Genomic DNA, 22,507 nt, shown 5'->3' with positions numbered 1-22,507 from the left:
CGCGCCGAACACGTCACGACGTGACGTGACGAACCGTGATCAGCGGTGACCGGCTTCTCACGAACGTGCACGTTGATTGGCGCTTCGACGTAACCTGACTCGCGAATCGGCCAATGACGACGCGACGTTAATCCTCGCTCATGAAATTTGTAGCGGCGGCAAAAATTCGTATGACAAAGAACGCGAGTCGCAAAAATTTTCCACATATATAGGAGATTCAACAATACCCTAAAAGCGCTACGTTATTTTATATCAAATAATATTCCTGAAATATTATTTAATTATTTAACTGTAGTTCCTATAGTACATTATACATAATCAATCATGGTTAACTAATATCCAATTAATTGAAACATTATCAGTTTTCTTTCAAGGGTTGTTTCTGAATTCTATCTCAAAAATAAAAATTTTATATATATATATATATATATATATATATATATATATATATACGCGAATTCGTTGCATACGTCATGAAAGTGCGCAGATATCATGACTCGCGAAATTTCATCTGCGATGCACAAAGATCGTCGGAGGAGACGGAAGACGGGCTTCCTTGCGAAAATATATCTTTCGTGGAACTTTCGACGATTATAGTTAAATAATTTCGTACACTCCAGACACACGTTAGAGTAGAACTATTCAGATTTGAAATATTTATTTGTACATACAGATTTTACGCAAATTTACATAAATTTATAGAATTTGCAATAAAATATCAAATACAAAAATAACATGACAATATACGGTACTTTTATTAAATTATCGTTTTAACAGATTAGATTCCGATCTTTGTTTTCAGGTATAGATTATTCGCTTAACTTTTACTGTACAATTTTTATCCCTATATACATAATACTTTAACACATCTGTCGCTACATGTTTCATTCCGAGTGCACACTTATGTATGTAGTTACGACATATTTACTGTACAATTTTTATCCCTATATACATAATACTTTAACACATCTGTCGCTACATGTTTCATTCCGAGTGCACACTTATGTATGTAGACGACATATATATATATATATATTTATATATAATACATAACTGTAAATAATATTTATACATTTATGTATTTATTATAAAAAACGTATATCTTCTTTTTTATATTTTTACGTATCTACACATACTGTATTCTTCTACGCAAAAAAGGGAAAGAGTTATTACACACAGGAGCGACTAATTGTCACGGATGCGACTCAGCTTAGGGTAATACTATTAAATTAATAGACGAGATCTCTCGGTTTGTGAAAGCTATTCTCTCGTCGACAACTTGGTACAATCACAGCATCATTGTCATGACATGTAACTTTTTGATATATGCAAATTATACGTATTTCACGAAACAAAGCTCGGATCTTATCTACACGTCGTTTTTTAAAAATCCTGACCTGGAGGTGCTTGTAAAAAGCTTTTAATCTTTTGCTCTGACATTAATTTATTCTAAACTTTGCAGTTGAGATCTGGTCAGTTTGATTAAATCTTTCAAATTAAGCATTACGAGAGATTTAGGAAAGCACCAAAAACGTTTTTTGCCCCCTCTCCCCAAATATATCATAATTCAAAGTTCAGAGCAAAAGTTTAAAGGCTTATTATATTTATGCAGATCAGGGCTTAATATTTACTAACATTGTACTGAGATTCATTAATAGCAGACGCAACAAATTTCATATCACATTGCAGCAAAAATTCTAATATTGCGTATATACATACTGATACTCTATTTACAGATGATCCCTATAAATCTCCAATGTTCTTGAATACCCATACGTCAAAATTTCAAATATTATTAAATTCTTATTTTTTTTCTATAAAATTACATGTAATACACGTAAATGTACGTGATGTCATACATAGCATATTAAAAAAGATATATAAGTGAATATAATTTTTTATAAATAAAAAATTTAGAAATTACAAGTAAATGTAATATAGTGTATAAAATGCATCACACACTTTATTCTATTTTTGTTTTTCTGACGTATTTCTTTTATAATTTTTTTTTCTTTCTTGAAGCACAATATCTATAATTTCTAGAAATCCTAATTTTTTAAATCTAGGATTTACGAATGTATGAATATTTGAACGGAGCATAAAATAAATTTTTAGGCAAGAAAAATGGACTCTTAATAGGATGCTTTCATTGGTATCTCGAGAATATATTTAAAAAAAATCAAAGTGGTGTTTTCTTTTTCACTGAGAAAGTAACTTATTGGACTGATAGTTCAAATTAAAATGTGTAATGCATTTCCCTCACGTAAAAAAAAACTCTGTCGTAGCGAACTGGAGCCCTTCTTGAAAACATGCGATTAATTTTTGTATACGAAAATGGCAAAATAACCAATGGGAGAATATCATTGAATAATTCCATTGGCTATTCTGCCACTTTCATATACAAAAATTATTCGCATGTTTTCAAGAATAGAGCCCCTGGAAATTTATATGAGAACAATTGTGTCTTCTGCCGTGCAAAAGAAGATAAACTCTATCCAACTTTGATTAGCTACCGCGTCAACTTCCACCGCGCAGCAAATGATTTCGCGTCCTGTGGACACGAGGCATTATTATATCCATTTATGTACTGGTCATTGTCGTTATATGGTCAATTAACTTTTGTCCTACGCCTCTGGCTTCATTTCCGCTCATTCAGGCTCTGTCCAGATATTCATACGTTCATGTTAGGATTTCTTTTTCAATTGTAAATATTTTCATGTAACAACAAAAATGTTTGTATTAATAAATATTTCGATGCCTGGATATTGCAGATTATTTGGATATTTAAGAAACATCCAGGAATACGTGTTAAGTATAAATGTGTTATACGAGATATTTTAACATACAAGAATTTGTGTGCAAAAATATTTCATACATCACTGCATACACCAATAATTTATAAATTATCGATGATTTTTCCAAAACCATTTGGCATTTTGCTGATACATATGTTCCGCATGTCTTCGTGCATTTCTACGAGAATGAACTCTTCGAAAATACCAATCTGAATCGTCACGTTGTCGTCGCTTCTTATACTCATAAGAACTGTACGAAAAGATATTGTTTTTTTATGAAAAACAATCATACTTATTTATAAGCACATTAAGTTATTTGAGTTCATAACATTAATAACATTATATTTTGTTAGAAATTATTACCTTTTGCTGTCGCTCCTTCCGTCTGTATTTATATAACGCTGATTGTCTTGTTTCATTGGACGACTATCAAACAAAGAGTGTTCAGATTTATGATAGTTAACAGTATGCTCTGATACATGGTCCTTCATTTTGTTCTCAGAGGATATATTCTTTCTTTCATAATTTATTTTATTACTAATCGCCTTTTTGGAATCGTTAGATTTAAAATAATCTTTTTTCTTTGGCCCACTTTTTCCTTCTGTAGGTAAAATTTTTGCAGAATTTTCATGATTTATTGTAGTTTTTTTGTTATCTACATGTTTTTTGTGCTTATAATTCTTTGTCTTGTGCTGAAAAAATTATTAGAGTTTACACTTATTGCATGAAACTTTACACAATCTATAAATGTATGTATTATTTTATATGTACGAATCTTTATTCATTTACAATTAAAAAACATATGAAAAAGAAATTAATAATTTTGTATAGATTTATAACTTACATTTGGTACGGTGTCAAATGTGCTTACGTTAATATTGAACTTTGGACAATAATTAGTTGAAAGTGGACATGTATTTTTCGGTGGTATTAAAATATTATCATAATTATTTTTTGGTATTATGTTTGATTGTAAATAATCGTTTTTCCCTTCGTGACGCTTAATGGGCTCTTTATTGTCCTCTTCATCACCTTCAATCAGTTGCTTTAAGAATTCACTATTATTAGGTAGTATATTTTTCAAATGGGGTAGTGTCTTGCTCAATTCGCGTCTTAATTTGTTTACACTTTCTGTTACCACAGAAAAAAGTAACTCAGAAGCATTATGTATCTTATGGCCAGTATTTCGCAACACCCTGTTATACGATAAAATTGTTTAAATACACGATAATAATTTACAACAAATAAAAAAATTAGATGCAACTCATGTATATATACTTACTTCATAGTAGTATATTTGTCTATGTTTCGCCTCTTATTTATTTTATCTTTTGAAAGATTTTCTTTGTTATCACGAATTTGATCAGTATTCTTTTTATCATACTTTGTGTGCACTTCATCATCAGTGCCCTCATTTTTCTGCTCCTTTACACTCTTTGTCTTTGTATTTCCTTTAGTAGTCGACCCACCATCCAAATTTTTTGACGTATAGTTTGAGAAACAAGACTTATCATAATCTTTAAACAGCTGATTATTCTCGGTCAATCGTTTTAAGAGTTTATCATCAGGTAGTATACTTTTCAAGTGACATAATTTTTTATTTAATTTGTGTCTCTCTTTGGTATATTTATTATATACTTTTAATGTTATCTTGCTCACTTTTTCTGCTAAGTTAGAAAGAAGGGACTTAGAAGCAATGTGCATGTTGTCACTGTTGTGTTGCAAGAAACTGCAAATAATACAATAACTCAAATATGTAATAATTTATAATTTAGGACTAAATATCTCTATGTTGCATCAGGTATACTTACTTCAGGACAATAGGTTCAAATATATCTTGTGTGTTCTTAGTGAATAACGCTAATGTATCATAAAACATTTTTGTATTGTTTAGAATATCCAGTGTTTTATTTATTTCATTTTTCAAAGGACTATTGTCATCGTAAATAAATGCCAATGATGACAATACATGCAAAGACATCTGAAGTTGGTCTAACGGATGTGAAGTGGAATTGAAAAATTCCTTGGTAATTATTATAGGCTTACTGCTTGTTTTATTAGAAAAATCTGTAATTTCGAGAAATTGCGCTAAAAATTGCCTTGTAATGTTCTTATCAGCTGGAATATGTGCTTTAATTTCATTCAGCATAGTTTTCACTAAAAATAAAAATTAAGATGTGAATAATGTGAATCTACAACAAATCTTGAATCTCATATAAATAATTTATAAAATCAAAGTAATTTATGCTTGGTTTTTACCATCTGTCAGTTCCTTGCAAGTATTAACAATGTTATGACTTGCAGCCTTGAGACTTTCAGCATCAACTCCATTTGAGACTGAATAAATGTTGGAAAACATGAAAATGTAACTAAGAATCAAGCCGATACCTATACCAAATAGGATAAGAAAAATGTCCCATATAGCCATCTATAATGCAAAAGGAATTTAAATTCTATTATCCACAAAGTGAGAAAGATATTTGAAATATAATCTTAGATAAACAATGAAAAAAGTGAAACTATAAATACAGTTATTATAAGTATAGTGATTATAATATCTGTGTCTACTTACTTGCATTTCTGGTATGTGCAGAGGCTTGTGTGGCTTTTGATGATGTGGCTCAAATTGACAAATTTGCAACAGATTTGTATTGACAGCATCTGTATCGCTCTCCGTTATGACCGATATACCATCAGATACATCTTCTGATTCTGCATTTGTAAATTCTTTACCGTCACAATCCTTTGTATGTGCTGTCTCGTTATCTGAATCCTTCAAAAATAGAAAAAAGTTAACATTCTCATTGACTCAGTTCCCAAATTAAAATTATTTGTGTCTGCAGTATTAAAATTCTAATTACAGCATATTTTATATGAATATCATTGAAAAGCTCACCCTCTGTGTCTCTGCTGACTGAGAATTTCCATCATTATCACTTTGATTACCGGTCCAGCTTAATTTGATCCACTCTGCCTCATCTCCATCCAACTCTACCTCTTCTATATCGAGACATATTTTGTTGATATTTACGTCATCCATCGTTTATCTTGTAGAACAGAGGCTTGTAATCCTTTCTAATATTTATATCGAGCACAACGTGAAATGATATCCAAAAATTCTTAAATTGAGTCACTGTATAAAATATATTTTACTGAATATGTGCCAAATTTCAAGCGCAAACACTATACTATATCTCAATGATTATCTTATAATTTTAATTTTAATAGTTTATACGTTCCACGACACTATCCAAACTCTGATTGTGCCGTCAGGTCACTTTCGTGGTTTATATCAAGAATAAATAGTTTTGATTAGGAAACTCTCCAACTAGTTTGACATTCTCAACACGGAGAACGGCAAAGAACAAACAATAGTCGCATTCAGGGTAATCGCTGACCATCTAGCATATGATTGGCTCCGTAGATCCAGTTAGTGTTAGGTTAAATCACACACACGCAAGAGGGTAATTCAAGAATTCACTTTGACGATACAGACGAGAATAGCATTGACGTAAGAAAAAAAATTATAAGTTATATATACATTTTAGAGAAATTTTAATAAATTGTGACTCAAGATTCAGTACTACTTCAACTATTAAGAGGATCCTAAATAGTCTAAATACCGATCGTATTACAGAATAAATTAATTTTCAAATTGATTTGACAGATCACAAAACCCTTTTGTAGAGTAAAGTGCGCACCAAAAATCTTGGATAGAATAGATTTTACGAGAAAATCAAAAGGAAAAAAGGCTGAGAATTTAAAGTTGATTTTTTGAGACGCCATCTCTACAACGTGGATATACACTACGATGTCAATACATGTATAAGGCAGCACAGATATCTGTGATAGGCAGAGAGGTTCCTCTTTGGTCTAACTTGTATATTGGCATCGTAGTGTATGTCCACATTGTAGAGATGGCATCTCGAAAAATCGTCGTGGTACTATTGAGTATGGTACTATGCAACAATTGAATCTGATTGTTGTATATATTTTTTGTGAGTTACTAAATTTTATATTTTAAAATAGTAAAAAAGGTCTTGATAAAAATATAATGAGAAATAATTGGAAATAATTGGAAATAATTGTATTGATATTATTGTTATTCAGAACGGAGTAAAACTCGAGAAAACGTGAAGCGACCGGGCTGTCGGAATGATTGAGCACAATTTTCCTCCTTTGAAAAATGATCAAATACTCAAGGCAGCACGCGGAGAGCCAGTTGACAGGGTTCCAGTTTGGGTTATGAGGCAAGCAGGGAGATACCTACCAGAATTTCAGAAAGTCAGAGCTCAGCACGATTTTTTCAGCGTTTGTCAAACGCCCGCATTGGCATGTCAGGTGACCTTACAACCGATAGAACGTTTCGAACTAGATGCCAGCATAATATTCTCAGATATCCTGGTGATTCCTCAGGCGATGGGCCTGAAAGTCGAGATGGTACCAGGGGTAGTAAGTACTCTCTTCTAATTATATTTTTTTTATGTAACAATCAAGTATTCATGGTATTCATTAATATACTTGATATTTATTATTGTTTCTATTCTCTGTAAATAAGAAATATCTGTTAGGGTCCAGTCTTGCCTCAGCCCTTAGCCGATCCCAGTGATTTAACGCGGCTTGTACGACCAAATGTGAATGAAGCTCTAAAGTATGTTGGAGATGCTATAACATTGACTCGGCATAAATTGGATGGTAGAGTACCATTAATAGGATTCACCGGAGCACCTGTGAGTATTTTAATATTATTTAAAAAAAATGGAATTGCATGAATATATTAATTGAAAATTTCTTTGATATGAGAGTATTCACTTTTGATGTATTGTACATTAATATAAAATTATTAATTTGTTTTAGTGGACTTTGATGGGGTACATGATTCAAGGAGGAGGTAGTTCTACAATGGCAAAGGCAAGATCTTGGTTATATAAGTATCCAGAAGACACTCACAAATTGCTACAGATGATTACGGATATTATTGTTGATTACTTAGTAATGCAAGTAAAAGCTGGTGCTCAGGTATAATTAAAAGTATAATTCTTTCTTGTAAAAAAATTCTTAGAACATTATTTGTACATATAATAATTACATAAATGAAAAATAACAGCATTGTATTCTTTTTTTTTTCAAGTTACTTCAAGTGTTTGAAAGCAATGGAGACTATTTGGATGATGCTTTGTTTACAAATTATTCTTTTAAGTATCTCAAACAAATTAGCGACCGTGTACGAAAGCAGTTAAAAGAGGAAAATATTCCAGAAGTGCCTATGGTAAAATGTTTTATATAATTATTCCTGGCCGATATATTACAAACCCTAAGTAATGATATAAAATATGTAAGTATTGAATGTTTATTTCTAGATTGCTTTTCCAAAGGGTGCAACCATGAATTCCTTAAAAATTCTTGCGAAAGATCAGAGCTATGAAGTTATAGGTCTTGATTGGACTGTAGATCCTATAGAAGCCAGAAATCAGCTTGGTCCTAATATTACGTTACAAGGTAACATGGATCCTTGTGCAATGTATTCTCCACAGGTATGTTAAATTTAAAAAAAAAGTATATATAGAGAAAAAAGTAGGGAACCGATTAAATATTTCGAAATCAAGGCATCTGAGAAAAAATGTTTTATACAAAAATTTTTGTAGAATTTCAAGAAATGAGTGATATCTATTAAATAGCGATATTTATTTCATCTTGAATATGAAGGAGCTCTCAAAGTTAACTTTACAATTTTTAATGAAAACCCTTATTTTTTTATTCAATATTCAGTTGACTTCGAGGCCTTTTTCAAATATTGCAATAAAATTTGTATATCGTCTTCTGATATATTTTCTGAAATCTCGAACTTTTGTAACAAATATTTTTGTTCTCAGATGCTTGGATTTTAAAATTGGATTTAAAACGTAATCGTAAATTGGAGTTAAAAATATTTCAAATTAATTTGATAAATTTGGTAATAATGCTACAAGCATCTTAAAAAAACTATAAAAATCTAATTGTGAAAAATATCATCCCAACCAGTGGTACAAAAATATTTATGTAGTAGATTGAATATATTGAATATATCTTGTCATATTTCTTTAGGATAAAATTGTTGATCGTGCACAAAAAATGGTGTCGGATTTTGGTAAAACTCGATACATTGCTAACTTGGGACACGGCATTTTACCGGATACTCCAATTACATCCATGGAGGCTTTTATTAAAGGAATCCACTCTGCATAGGTATATGTTTTATAATAAACATATTTACTATGCATTTGTTATAAATGACAATTATTGTTATTAATTAAATATATTGTATTGTTTTATCTTATTCTTAATATTTTAGAGGATTTTATAATATTTCTAATGTCAAAAGTATTTTTTGAATATCGTTCTTTAATAAAGGGAAGTCTTGACTCGTTCGTTCCATTACATGTTTCAAATAATCACGAAGAATCTGTTCATTTTGAAATTCTTCATTCAGTGTAACTTCACTCTTGAAAAGCATCTTATATCGGCCACTTTTAATATCCTGTAGCATTTTAGCTTTTCGTTGTTTAAAAACTAATGCTTGCAAATTCTGTAACAGAAGAAATTTTCCATTTATATTAAAGTCTGTAGACAAGTAGTAATTTCGAATTTTCGACAATTAAAAAAAATGAATTATGTACGTGATATTTAATAGCTTCTGTTTGTATAATTCCTTGATCCACATTTGGGATATCGCCTTCTATCACTTTCAGTACTGTCTGTGATTCATTATGTTTGCCTATTGCATCCTTTATTTGATTTTCCAATTCCAATATTCTATTTTCAATTTTTCTCGTATCCTATAATAAATACTCAACTAGAGAAGTTATATCAATTAAATTTAATACAAGTTGAAATTTACCTTCACGATTTGTTTTATTTTTAACCTTTGATCGGCAAGACGTTTGCAGAATATAACTTTTTGATAGTGTTGTCCTTTAGGATTCTTCTTAAATTTGCTCATAACTTTGTCTAATATAACATCCCTCCGCGCAACACAAAATTCCATATCGTGGATCAATTTTTCTTGCGCCCTACGCAAATGCGACAGGCGCATTTCCATTTTATGAATTTCACTTTTCATCGCTGTAATATCACCACCGCTACTACGTTCATCTCTCAATTTCTTCATCGTTTCTTGCATTAACTGCACCTAAAGGCATAAATTAAAAATTATGTTATTTTACACGCGCGCTTGACACTAACAAAAATATTTGATATCTAATATTTAATATCTAATATTACTTTTTTTTCCCATGATAAACTTTCTTGTTGCGTCGCATCTAGATTGTCCTTCAAAAGTGCTTTTTCTTCATACAATTGCTTTAAATCGTTTTGCAATTTTATTAGATTTAATTCTGCATCCTCGAGAGATTGTATTCCCTCGGTTTTTGTAATAGAATTTTTGTCTTCCAATTCCTCCTTCAATCCTTTTTGTATGACTAATTGTGCATTCATTTGCACCATTCTTTGTTGCAAAAGATTCAATATTCTCTCCATGTTCGATTCCTCTTTATTAAGCATTCTCAAAGCGTGCTCTAGTTTTAAATTCTTTTGCTCCATAATCATAATTTCTTTATTATGAAGATTAAGTTGTTGTAGTTGTAAATCTCTTTGTTGACTCAGCGTAATCATATATCCTTCTTGGCGAATCCACAATTGCTGTGACTTCTGATTACTTTGCTGAATTTCTTCTATGTTCTTTTCCAAGCTTTTTATTTTTATGTCAAAAGGATTAATTTCTCTACCCTCCCTATGCGATAATATCTATAAAAAAGAATGAAAATAATAATGTATAAATATTAAAAATTCTATTAGAAAATTCTCATATTCTAGTAAAATTTTCAGTTAATAATGTTCATACTTCTTCAATGGTTTGATTCAAGCTGATAACTTTTACTCGTTTTCTGTCAATCGCTGTATCATGCTTCTTGATTTCTTTTTGAATTTCATCTATCTCCTTTCCCTTTTTAATATTACCTTGCAAGAGTTCCTCTAATTCCATCTTCTCATGAGACTTGTATGAATTAAGTTGTTCCAATTCCAATAACTTTTTGCCATATGAGTTTTCCGTTTCTACCAATAATAATTCTTGTTCTTGTATCGTCTCTTTAGAATTTAATAATAATTTATTTAAATACCGCGCCGCTTTATTATGCGCAACTTTCTCTTCCAATTTGCTGTATATTGTTTTTTCCAACTCGTTTTGCTTATTCAAAAATTTTGTAAATTCTTTATCAGTTTCTTCCTCTTCATGTAATAAATATTGCCATTCCTAAAAAAATACGATATCATTATAGATTAATATAACTGTCATAAAAATAACATCTTTATAAATAAATATTTAATTAATAATTTAATTTATAAGTTTTTTTATATATAAGTGTACATTAATATTCTATATACATTATCAGCTAAATCAAATTCATGTTGTTCTTGTTCACTGAATTTTGCTATTTTTACTAATTCAGATTCCAAATTATTGAGCTTATCATTTCCAATTTCTGTCAATTTTTTATTAATCTGTATATTGTCTTCTATTCGTGTATGCAATGAGGTCAGATTCTCATTATTCTCTGATTCTTTGTAAGTTTCCTTTTTTAATTTCTCTATTTCCGTGTGTAATATATTAAAAGATTCACATATTTTTCTGAAAGCATATTCAATACTGTAATCTTTCATTATGATAGTAGCAAGAACTTTCATCTTTAACCGAAATAATTATTTCTTTCTACTAAAGTCATAGATGCAACTTAATTATAATACTGTATTATTGTCTCTAATTACAATTTTATTCATTTAAATTTAAGGAAACCACCAAGCCATTACGTACTCACGCTCTGTGTTTAGTTGCTCATAGACTTTATTTCGCTTAGTGATATTTAATACAACGGAATTCCAGGCGTTGCACAAATTCGTGTGCTGCTTATGCAACGTTTCTAGATCGGCATTAACGTCGGCGATCATCTGATTTATCTCAATTTTTTCTTTATTCTTCAATTGCATTTGCATGTCCAAATTGGCTATCTCGGTTTTAATTCTCCACACTTCCTCCATAAGTTTATATATTATACAGTCCTTCTGCTGTTTCTGAGCTATCAGCTCTCGTTGAATTGTCTTATCTTTCTTCGATACTTGTTTAGAAATGGCCAAGCTATTCTCAAGCTCTTTTTGCCATTCTGAAAATTGCGCTTGCAAGGCTGTAAGCTGCTCCAATTCGCGTATGAGAGTTTCTTCTTTCTTTTTCTCGTCGAATAATTTAACATGAATAGCCTTGTGGATATCTTTCGCATTCTTTACACATGTATCTTTTTCTTCGCGCAATAAATTCACATTTAGTATCATGTTTTGGAACTTTTCAATTGTCATTTGTTGCTGCGCTATTTCCTGTTGAGCATAATACATTTCTAAACTGTCTGCTTCTCGTTCCTTCTCTAAAGCCTTTATATTAGCTTCCTGAAATATTTAATAAATTTAATTAATATTTAATGAAAATAGCATTTCAAATATATAAATTTCTTTTTATTTATCAAATTCTTTAACTCTAGAAAAATAAGGATTCAGTTACTCACAAGTTCTAATATTTCGTCATTTAACTTGTTGTCGACGCGAACAAGATGATCTCGCAAAGCATTTTGGAATTTCTTCATCAAGGAGTCGTCTGGATCCAGAACATTTGGCACGTTCAAAGACTTCGTGTCTATCCATAATTTCTTTTTGATTCTGGTCCCTGACTGTTCCATATTATTAGCAACATCAGAAGATGGAGCTGAAGCGTTGCTTACAGTCAAGGTATTCATTGTGGAATACTATGATGCTGGGTTTTTTGTAAAAAGCTTCTATTCTGAAATCATATACGGAGACTTGCCTCAGACTCACATCAGACTGTTGTTGATTCAAACCACATTCGTAGCTAAGGAAGTATGACATCATCATGACAGCCAGTATATGATCAATATCTCTTGTTTGAACTTGTCTTAACAGAGTTGAGTGTTATTTAAATAATAAAAATTGCATAATTAAAGTACATATGTGTCTGACGAGGGGAACAATATAATTAAATGCAATTTTTACTATTCAAATAAGAACTTGCATATATTAAGATAAAAAAATAACTGTTTTAAGGTAAAATAGTAAAGGATAAGTAAAGCTAAGTCTTATTTAAATAATAAAATCTGCGTCATTAAATTACATATATATGTGATGAATGAGACAACATACATTTTTAATTATGCAATTTTTATTATTTAAATAAACTCATAATAGTTTGAGCATAATAAAATAATGACTGTATTAAGGTAAAATAATATTTCAAAAATATTAAAATAAATACATATATGTAAAATATTTGTAAATATAAAATATGAATTGTAAACTTGTTTTTACAAAATAAATTTTATCTTAATTATTCTGGTTGAAAAATTTTAAAATAGCTCTTGTTAAGAATTTTTTATATTTTAAATTTATGAAAATTTATAAAAATATACGTTTTCTTCAGAAAGTTATAATAGAATGAAAAACCATAGAATATTTCACAATTTACATATATAATAAAGATTTGTAGAAAAAATATACTTTTTCAGCAATTAAAAAGTGTATTTAAAATTCCAATTCGTATGAGAAATCAAAGAAATTTTCTAAGAAATTATATAAAATTTGTATGAAAATTTTGAAAAATTATGAGTTGTAAAAAAATTCTTCAGGATATCGATGGTTGATAATGTAAATTCTGATAATACACAACGCGATAAGACCAGAATAGAAGTTTATCGATGACTACCTAATTCAGTGTTAAAAAAAACTTGACCAATGTATCAACAAAAAAATTGTTAAAAATGTCAAACAAAATTACGTGGCTTACTAGGGTTGCACGAGACAGATCGGCGCGAATCGAGCGAGAAACCAGGTTCCAGGACTGACGTTACGCAGTTGGTAGACCGAATACCGTCGGCGCTGTCACCGTCGCGTGTGAGACGCGCGTTGCCAATCGCCAGTCGTCTTCCCGCGTTCCCGCTGGTGTTGTGACAGTCTGACAGTCCTGGTCGGAGAAGTACGTCAGAGGTTGGTCGTGGGACAGGATGCGCGTCACGGTTAGGTCTTGAGACCTCGTCGCGGGCCCGTAGAATGACCGAGTGTTGCGCTGGACGACGCGGCTCTCGCTGAGGGTTTGATTTGACGTCGTTGCCTGTACGATGCAGAACGCGCGCGACAGCGATGGGAATATGGAGCAAAGTTGGCCGGAGAAAAGGACGATCAGATTTCGCGGTACTGACATGTCCAAAACTCATATGTCATCCCACGACAGGCGTGTGGAAAGTGTCGAGCCTTCGCATTGTAGACCGCAATTATCCGACGGTCAAGATGCGCAGAAGAAGAGGAAGCAACGTAAGTTCGTCGAGACGCTTCACGCGGCAATAAATAGCAGTGTGAAAAAAACGGTAGAAAGAAAAAACAGTGACACATGCACACACTTCAATAGATTAGATAAGATGATATCAATCATTTATGCCGTCTTACACGAAAGTGGCAACTGCCGGGTTTTCTACAAAATATATTTATCTCAAAAACGTAAACTATGAAAATAATACATATAAAGAATTGTGAAATAATCCTTTTAAGGTTTTGACAAGTTTTTTAAATATTTATTTTTTATATTTATATTTTTTATTTATATTTATAGTTATTACTTTATATTTGTTATAACATTTGATTTTATACTTGTTATCTTACTTTTTTTTGTATTGTTAATTATTATAAATTATTGTATTATTAGTAGCTGTTATTATACAGTTTGTTACAAACTTTATTACAAACAATTATTTTAGCAAACAAATATTACATCTGTTTGATAAATATATTGTTTCTTTACATAGGTGTATCATTGATGCAGTTTTTAAGGACGGAATTAACAAGGGGTTATCAGCTGGAGCACGATGAGGAGAGATTCTCTGCAAGAAGGGAGAAAGTTTACTCTTTCTTGAAAATACCTATGGATGTGGAAAACTTTATGGCATATGGATTCCTTCAGGTGCATATTTCATGACATATCACACTCCTGCAAGAAAAATAATATAAGTCAAAATTTTTTGTATCATGTGCAGATTGTGTTTTAAATATATCAGTTTTCAATCAAGAAAAATACTAAAAGTTTAATTCAAATAAAAAAAGAGAAAATTAAAAACAGGAAAAGTGACACAAATTAAAAGGCAATTTTTTTAAGGGTTTGAATAATAAAATTATACCTACATTTTTTTTTCTAAAGAACTAACTAAACAAGCAGTTTGTAATTACCTCTTACTTAACTTGTGCTTAATACTTTCTTAAATAATTAATTTTAAAATACACAGTTTTCTTTCTTCTCCCCTGAATGAGGTTTATTTTTGTGTCACTTATAGAGATATAATATAATATTGTCATAAGAATGAAATAACAGCTGAAATCTCTTATAATAATTTATTATATTACATGTTATATGTTTTTTCATTGTAGTGTGCTGACTCCTTTCTATTTGTATATACATTTTTACCATTAAGATTTGCTATGGCCTTATGGGCAGTGATTACGAGGCCTTTACGACACTATTTAAGGTATTTAGAATGAAATATATTTGTTTATGTAAAAATTTTGATCACAATTTTGTTTGTAGGAATGAGAAAGATCATGCAAAAGTTACAGAAAGATACTTGAGTCCTGCTGAAGTGTGCGATTTGCTAAAGGGAATTGTAATGGTGGGTTGCTGTGCAGCAACCTGGAAGGTGGACACCTCCATGATGTATCATTTAGTTAAGAGTCAATCGGTTATAAAGCTATACATATTTTATAACATGTTAGAAGTAGCAGATCGTCTTTTTAGCGCTTTCGGCCAAGACACTATAGATGCCTTGCTTTGGACCGCCACCGAGCCACGGTCGCGTTCCAGTACCACCCGTACGAAACCTTTTGGTACATTGCCACATCTCATATTTGCTGTTCTTTATGTGTGTATCCTTTAATTATTGCGATTAACTCGATAATGAATATAGGCTTAACACGCAATAAGATATATGTATACCTTGACTTTCTCATAAAGTTTCACATAGTGTATTGGTATTATGTCAAGCGACAACGTTAAATGTAGCAATCAACAGCAGTAATAAGGCTCTTCTCACAATTATGATGTCCAACAACGTAAGTGTACTAAGAAAAGTAAAATTGCTTGCATCTTTTTTTTTTTGGTTTAAAACATTTCACATGGAATACTTTTAGTTTGTAGAACTGAAGGGTTCCGTCTTCAAAAAATTTGACAAGAATAACTTATTTCAATTGGCCTGTGCCGACGTCAGAGAAAGATTCCATCTACTTATGCTGCTTCTTGTAGTAAGTCTGCAAACGATGAAGGAATATGCATGGCATAGTGATCGTCTTGCTGTTCTACTACCTGATTGCGTGATTCTATTGTTGGCAGAAGTTCTCGTTGATTGGGTTTGTATATTACATAAAATAAATTATATATTGTAGATACATATGCTAGCGAGAAAATTATCACATCGAAAATTGGATAATTTTTCTATTTGCTTACTGTTGGCAAACATTGCGCAAATCGTACAAATCATCTTCACGCTAATAATAATTGTATTTTCGTAAAGTTGAAACATGCATTCATCACACGTTTCAATGAGCTGCCTTCGACTCTCTACAAGGATTATACCGTGAGTTTGGCTTATGACATGGCGCAAACACGTCGTGAAACAGCATTCTCGGATCCATCAGATTTGGTCGCACGGCGAATGGGCTTTATACCTCTTCCTCTGGGAGTCGCCATAGCTCGCGTACTGTGTACGACCTTGACGCCATCCGCGAGACCAGCTAATATCATACTTTTATTATTAGCTTATCTTATACTGGTATCTCTTCGAATATTAAATAGTTTAATTATTCTCGGTAAGGCGTGCGACATAATGTCGTTGCACGCGCAACCTGGTAAAGACGACTTTCCCACAAAATCTCCGTCGAAGAATCGTGCCAACAGTGTCGACATGAAAAATCCAAATCTTGGCACGGCTATCTTCTCGAATAGCGCTGTCAGTTTGAACAACGTCTGTTTAAACGAGGCGTTTCTGAAACCAGAAGAGACACAGAAAAGTGAAAAAATTCAGTGTAATTTCGACGAGCTTACGAATGTCACGAAAACCGTGTTAAGGACAGGAAGCGAACCTCTTCTTCCGCAGTGACAAATATCATTAGTACAATTAATATGTAATGATTTTTTTTATTTATAAACTGTACATATTTTGTTGTACATATACATATACGTGCACTGACTAATATACTAATGAACGCTTTTTTGCAACGATATTTGCATAAGGTATCTATGTAAGAACAATAAATTTGGTTACCATTACTTGATTATTATTAAGTTTTATTATTGAACATATGTTATATACATGTAGTTATAGAAACTATATTTTACTTCTAAATATTTAATGTTATTTAGTACTGAAAATCTTGGAATATTCAATATCCTAATCTGCAATAATTTTGTCATTACCTTGAAGTTGGGAAAAGATGAGGAGTTATAAATAGGTATTACATAAACAATATTACATGAAAGTTATGATTCTTGCACACGCGGGACACGCAATATTTGCCGCATGATAAGATGCAATGGTAGCCAATTAATTTCCTGTTTTTCCACAAGAGCGAAAGAATCATTGGCTATCAGTCGCATATCTTGCCGCGTTCTGTGTGTAGTTAAGCTTAAATAGCTTAAGAGGATGCTATAGTGACCGAAGAACTTCCTCGACGTCGGCATTGCAGATTATTTTTCGAGGGAGACCAGGCTATCGCTCTTTGTCTAATGCATAAATCTGTCTTTGTTTTTCGATTATTTCGCCATCTCCGAAAAAACTTATCAACTACAGTCACTACTCTGCTTGCCATTGTTTACGTGCGCTAAGCGAAATTTGTACACGTATAGCTGTTTACATGTTAAACTTTTTTGTTAGGTTTTTGACTGGAATGACACACAGTCATGTTGTTTGTTAGAGTTTTCTAAAGTGCGGCCTGGTCTCATTTCATACATACGAGCTACAGAACGTTAGTAAATGACAAAAGTTAACCTCGGTTGACAGATCCACGAGCCGAAAATAAATAAATTTTTAACTTTTTGTTCGATTTTCTCGTAAAATTTACCAGCCCGCACTTTGTTTTGGTGCGTACTTTTGTTCTGTAAAAGGATTTTGTGATCTGTAGAACCAATTCGAAAATTAATGAACACTGTAATGTGTCGGTAATTCCCGTCACTATAGCTTGCCGCGTTCTGTGTGTAGTTAAGCTTAAATACACAATGAAAAGCACACTCAATAGCAACAGGAAATAAGGAACAGTTCAATATGTTAAATGAAGAAAAGAAAGCGTTCTTTGTGTATATTAGATTCTGTGCATAATAAAGGAATATTAGATATTAGGAACAGGAATTAAAGTAGAATCAATGAACGTTATACATATAAATAATAATTCACGTATCTTGTACAGCACTTTTTTTTGTCTTACGTTTTATTCCATTGTGCATCACGTTTAATATTTATTGAGAAAACTGATTTAAAAATTTTACTTCTTCCTAATATTTTATATTTTTTGCACGTTAACAATCATGACACACGTCTCTTCTTTTCTACTTTATCGACGATCGAAAAGTGCGCGCGTTCCTTACCTACGGAAGTGTAGCGATCGGCACATCGAGGATTCAATTGACTCCACAGTTCGTCGACGAAGCGTGTGACTTCTGGGGGGAGGGCAGCACGCGAGTGGCTCGTCTCCCTCTCGCGCTTTTCCTCCCACTTCCCTTCTCATCGTCCGGTGATCTTCCTCGTCTCACTCTCTCTCTCTTTCTCTTTCCGCTCCTTTTGCGCGTCTCGTCCTTTTCTCTCCCACTCCGCGCGCGCAACCGCTCGCTCTCTCGTTCGGCCGACTACGGAGCACGGAGCACGGAGGCCGAACGTCACGGTAGCGGTGGAGGACGTCGTCCACCGCCGCCGCTCTTCGGGAGCGCGAATCACGCGAATTCGCGCGATAGTAACGACCGACGACGTCCTCGTCTCGGAGCCCCGGTCGCGACGCGTATGGGTCGTCCTCCTCTCTCGCGCATCACGACAACAAGTTGAATGGACGAGGGTACGAAATACCGAGTGCCCATCGGCGACGCCTGCGTGTCTATGCGCGTGTGCTTTGACTCGCTGTGCTTCTCGTCGTCAGAGCAGCGGCTCGCCGACGAGGAGGACGCCGCCTCCGTTGCCGCTGCCTCATCGACGCAGCTGCCGACGACGGACGGGACCGCCGCGGTCGTCGCCAGCGGTACCAGCATCGTCGCCACGACCGCTACCACCACGCAAGTCACGCAAGTGCCTCACGTCGTCGCCGGTGCCGGTGGAGGAGGTGCCGCCACCGCCACCGCCGCCGCCGCCGCCGCGTTTGTCAGCATGGGCACCCTGAGGGAGTTCCAGGAGCTTCTACGCGCCAAGGACGAGCGAATCGCCGAGCTCGAGGATGTCGTCCGTTGCCGGGATGCCGAGATCCAGGAGTTGCGCAGCCACCTGGACAAGTTCCTGAGCGTGCTGCCGTTCAGCGCGGCTCCGCCGCTCACGCCGACGAAGCCGCGTACGCGCGACCGTGCCCAGGGCATATCCGCGGAGCCGCCGCTCCAAGAGCTCGCGCCTCTCGCGGTGGTCGACAAGAGCGACAGGTTGGTACCACGCGGCACTGTTTTTCTACTTGTTGCTCGCGGCGCGCGCCGCGCGCCCGCGCCCGCGCGAGCAACAAGTCCTTTTGCCTTCTCTCGACCCCTTGCACTGCGACCCATCGCGCCTCGCCACTGTCCCTCTCCAGCTTTTTAAATTTATTTAAATAAATGCTATTTTTAACTCGTCGTGTCATCACGACGCTTGCCGACAGCTCCAGCTTCGTCGCTTCTAACGCCGGCTAACGTTTCTCATTTTGACCTCAACGCTAAACGCAATCAAATGCACGAAGAATTATGTGATATAGTTAGCGAACTAAATTCTAATATGATTGGTCTGGAAAGAGATGCGTCGTCGCCACTATCCGGAACTTTACTATTTTCAGTTGGAATTCGTACAAAATTGATCGAAAAACACTCGCGATACTTCAATATCGGAATCGGAGTAATTTCGATAAATAAATTCACGAATTTCCTCGCTATACGAATATACGCAAAAAGCGAGTTCCTTGCGTGCTGCGTTTCTTTTCTTTCGCCTGCGGTTATTTTCTCGAGCGGACCGTTCGCGATAATAATTGAACTTGCCGGCTTCAATCTTCGATGTTTAGCACCTTCGGTCTCGTCGCCGATCGCGTTGTCTACATGTCAACGACTTCATCTGCTAACATCACTTGCGCCAGCTGTGCGCAATTTATGATTCAATTCCTTTGGAAATTCGTATGAGATATGCGAATAATGCGAATGAACGCAAGTCGTTGAATTCGCATTTGTCGTTTACTATGCGTGCACGAAAAAAGGACACCCTTATAGAAATGTAATACCGACAGTAATAAATTGGTAAGTAATTTAAGTAACACTTAATATTTATTTTAAGTAATTTAAAAATACCGTTGTTAGTACTTTTAATACTCAAAATAAGTATAAATATATTACTTCAATTTCTCGCTATTTTAATATTGTCATTATTACATTTTTGTAAGGGCAGTTTTACTACAGCATCTAAAAATTTAGCTAGATACAGATCAGAAAATGATTTTATGTTGGGCCATCAAAATAATTATGTAGGAAGCCCAAGTATGATAATGTCAGTTGTTATAAACAAGTTTTGACAGTTTAACAACCAAGTTCAACATCCGATATAACTTTTTTAATATTTCATCATAATTATTTTTAGCAAAATTGTTTTTCAGCAAATTTTTTTTTCTTTTTTTAATGAAATTAATGCGAAGAATTGCTAAGAACTGTGTATGAAAGATATAGAAAGTCGGTCTATGAAAGATATAAAAAACTTTTAGCTTTTTTCTGTAAGCTCTGAGCGTTAATTTGCTCTCTCTAAGGTCTAAACTTTATATTTGAGAACTGATCAGCTTGCTTGAAACAAGGAAAGTTTTACCAAAGTATTTAAAGATTTAGCTGGAAATATTTACATCTGAAAATAGCTTTTTATTCGATCATCAAAATAATTATATGGGACGTTCAGGCTGGTTGCTAACATATTAAGCTTCTTGCAGCATTATTCATCACGCTCGAATGTCCTTCATGATTTTTTTAATGGTTCGACAAGATTATTTTTAGATCTGCATTTTGATTAAATTTTTAGGTATATCAGCAAAACCGTTCTTTCCGTGTATGGCTAAACACACTTTTTATTGGAAGAAAATGTCACAACTCAGAGGACCCGAATACTCATAAATTTACTCACTAAAAAAAAAAGGATTAGATTTATTGAGAAAACACTTGAAAGATTTATTTGTGAGATATACATTTATTTCACTAAAATAAATTTTTATTTCAAACTGGCGAAATAAAGATTTATTACTAGTAAATAAATCAATTAATAAAAAAAATGAAATGTTTCACAAAATTGTATATTTCGTTATCACCGTTAATTTTCTTTACAACCAATAAATATCGAAGAAAAAATACAAGTAACATTTGTTTGCTATTGTTGTATTTTGATTTTTTTTCTCAGTATAATAATCACCGAATGTTGAAATAATGTTGATTAAATATTTGATTAACATAACTAAAAATAATTTTACTTTTTTACATATTTAATAAGTATTACCGAACGATTGGTTATATTATATTTATAAATATAACATTTTATTATTAGTACGATACATTTAATTAAGTATTGAGTTGATTTAGTTAATTTCTGATTAAAAATTTTAATAATTGACATGAATGAACTATATCTTTTTTATGCAACTAATTGTTAAATCAACTTAATGTTTAATTTTGATTAAATATTTTACTTTTTTAACAAATTTTTTTTGAGCCTAAATTTTTGCAAAATTGATATATAAAAATCTTTCATGATACTAAACATGATTCTAATGCTAAAATTGACGAATTTAAAATCTCTAAATTAATTTAGCCCATGAAAATTAAATCATGTTTGAATTCGAGCAAAAAATCGCATATGGGGATTTTTCACATAGCCCATATTTAACCGTGAATACCTTATTAACCATAGCCGACACAGAAAATTTCTTTTGAGGACCGAAAGTCCTAGTATGCATGCTTAATTTTGAATGCAATAAAACTTTTCTATCACGTCATATATCATAATTATAATAATTATGACAAAATATGTAAAAGTAATTTTTTTGCAACTTTAATTGCAAATTTCTCAAAAATGTGACGTGATGGAGCAATTTGGAAATCAGATTCGCATTCAGCATTCACCCGATTATGGGAAATAATTAGCTTCACTCTGTTAAAGAATAACTTTTTTTTTATTGAACTGCACGTGTTATAGATTGGGTGGGATTTACGCGATTGCGAACGGTGCGCTTGCACCGGCCGCCTGACGTGCCGACGACATGCAGCCGCGTTCGCCATGCGATGTGACCCGTCGTCGCTGTCACCGCATATATTATGCGTTTTAGTGCGTTCGATCCGAAGGAGTCTGGACTCCTTTCTCCTTCACTCTAAAATTGCGCTTTCGCGCCTCGTTGCGCGCCAAAGCAGACACTTT

The 22,507-nt window shown here is 33.3% G+C and overlaps 5 protein-coding genes across 8 annotated transcripts in view; 3 read left to right on the top strand and 2 right to left on the bottom strand.

Annotated features, from left to right (window-relative positions):
- Positions 1-1,106: 1,106 nt before the first annotated feature.
- On the bottom strand, positions 1,107-6,164 carry LOC105202004. Its single transcript, XM_011170335.3, has 8 exons — positions 5,692-6,164; positions 5,368-5,568; positions 5,055-5,223; positions 4,607-4,952; positions 4,078-4,524; positions 3,640-3,991; positions 3,159-3,487; positions 1,107-3,045 (listed from the first exon to the last, which is right to left on the bottom strand). Exons 1-8 carry the CDS (start codon positions 5,833-5,835, stop codon positions 2,904-2,906), a joined length of 2,130 nt encoding a protein of 709 aa, XP_011168637.2. The 5' UTR covers positions 5,836-6,164; the 3' UTR covers positions 1,107-2,903.
- Positions 6,165-6,189: 25 nt separating this feature from the next.
- On the top strand, positions 6,190-13,991 carry LOC105202006 (uroporphyrinogen decarboxylase). 4 transcript variants are annotated; one of them, XM_039451915.1, is made up of 8 exons: positions 6,645-6,793; positions 6,906-7,247; positions 7,367-7,525; positions 7,653-7,814; positions 7,927-8,064; positions 8,156-8,329; positions 8,880-9,020; positions 13,675-13,991. In XM_039451915.1, the coding sequence occupies exons 2-7, from the start codon at positions 6,951-6,953 to the stop codon at positions 9,018-9,020; spliced, it is 1,071 nt and encodes a 356-aa protein (XP_039307849.1). In that variant the 5' UTR covers positions 6,645-6,793; positions 6,906-6,950; the 3' UTR covers positions 13,675-13,991. The 4 variants fall into 4 exon arrangements, with proteins under 4 accessions (XP_039307860.1, XP_039307849.1, XP_011168640.1 ...); XM_039451926.1 differs by lacking the exons at positions 6,645-6,793; positions 13,675-13,991 and adding an exon at positions 6,190-6,306 and having other exon boundaries at positions 8,880-9,208; XM_011170338.3 differs by lacking the exon at positions 13,675-13,991 and having other exon boundaries at positions 8,880-9,208.
- LOC105202005 (coiled-coil domain-containing protein 40) lies at positions 8,977-13,911 on the bottom strand. Its single transcript, XM_026132375.2, has 9 exons — positions 13,672-13,911; positions 12,383-12,654; positions 11,644-12,266; positions 11,217-11,460; positions 10,675-11,085; positions 10,056-10,577; positions 9,673-9,963; positions 9,452-9,610; positions 8,977-9,360 (listed from the first exon to the last, which is right to left on the bottom strand). Exons 2-9 carry the CDS (start codon positions 12,608-12,610, stop codon positions 9,133-9,135), a joined length of 2,706 nt encoding a protein of 901 aa, XP_025988160.1. The 5' UTR covers positions 12,611-12,654; positions 13,672-13,911; the 3' UTR covers positions 8,977-9,132.
- Positions 13,992-14,002: 11 nt separating the features above from the next.
- LOC105202007 (protein TAPT1 homolog) lies at positions 14,003-17,198 on the top strand. Its single transcript, XM_011170340.3, has 7 exons — positions 14,003-14,195; positions 14,684-14,838; positions 15,300-15,397; positions 15,457-15,791; positions 15,880-15,977; positions 16,056-16,271; positions 16,436-17,198. The coding sequence occupies exons 1-7, from the start codon at positions 14,003-14,005 to the stop codon at positions 17,018-17,020; spliced, it is 1,680 nt and encodes a 559-aa protein (XP_011168642.1). The 3' UTR covers positions 17,021-17,198.
- Positions 17,199-18,727: 1,529 nt separating this feature from the next.
- The window catches only part of LOC105202008 (cGMP-dependent protein kinase, isozyme 2 forms cD4/T1/T3A/T3B), a 52,346-nt gene continuing 48,566 nt past the window's right edge, over positions 18,728-22,507 (top strand). The window contains exon 1 of the mRNA XM_011170342.3: positions 18,728-19,530. Coding sequence (XP_011168644.1) covers positions 18,953-19,530 — 578 coding nt within the window. The 5' untranslated portion in view covers positions 18,728-18,952. The remainder of the gene's footprint in view (positions 19,531-22,507) is intronic.

The sequence above is a fragment of the Solenopsis invicta genome, chromosome 1, assembly GCF_016802725.1.
Source record: "Solenopsis invicta isolate M01_SB chromosome 1, UNIL_Sinv_3.0, whole genome shotgun sequence".
In the NCBI taxonomy this organism is placed as follows: domain Eukaryota; kingdom Metazoa; phylum Arthropoda; class Insecta; order Hymenoptera; family Formicidae; genus Solenopsis; species Solenopsis invicta.
Note: the sequence above shows the minus strand (reverse complement) of the source record. Positions and strands in the feature narration are given on the sequence as shown.

Coding starts and splice junctions, on each gene's coding strand:
- LOC105202004 (XM_011170335.3), bottom strand. CDS start 5,835: ATGGATGACGTAAATATCAACAAAATATGTCTCGATATAGAAGAGGTA. Junction 4,525..4,606: donor TTTGAACCTATTGTCCTGAA/GTAAGTATACCT, acceptor TATTATTTGCAG/TTTCTTGCAACACAACAGTG. Junction 3,992..4,077: donor GACAAATATACTACTATGAA/GTAAGTATATAT, acceptor ATCGTATAACAG/GGTGTTGCGAAATACTGGCC.
- LOC105202006 (XM_039451915.1), top strand. CDS start 6,951: ATGATTGAGCACAATTTTCCTCCTTTGAAAAATGATCAAATACTCAAG. Junction 8,065..8,155: donor ATATTCCAGAAGTGCCTATG/GTAAAATGTTTT, acceptor GTTTATTTCTAG/ATTGCTTTTCCAAAGGGTGC. Junction 8,330..8,879: donor GTGCAATGTATTCTCCACAG/GTATGTTAAATT, acceptor ATATTTCTTTAG/GATAAAATTGTTGATCGTGC.
- LOC105202005 (XM_026132375.2), bottom strand. CDS start 12,610: ATGAATACCTTGACTGTAAGCAACGCTTCAGCTCCATCTTCTGATGTT. Junction 12,267..12,382: donor ATGACGAAATATTAGAACTT/GTGAGTAACTGA, acceptor TAAATATTTCAG/GAAGCTAATATAAAGGCTTT. Junction 9,361..9,451: donor CAGAAGCTATTAAATATCAC/GTACATAATTCA, acceptor CTTCTGTTACAG/AATTTGCAAGCATTAGTTTT.
- LOC105202007 (XM_011170340.3), top strand. CDS start 14,003: ATGCAGAACGCGCGCGACAGCGATGGGAATATGGAGCAAAGTTGGCCG. Junction 14,839..15,299: donor TGGCATATGGATTCCTTCAG/GTGCATATTTCA, acceptor TTTTCATTGTAG/TGTGCTGACTCCTTTCTATT. Junction 15,978..16,055: donor CAATTATGATGTCCAACAAC/GTAAGTGTACTA, acceptor GAATACTTTTAG/TTTGTAGAACTGAAGGGTTC.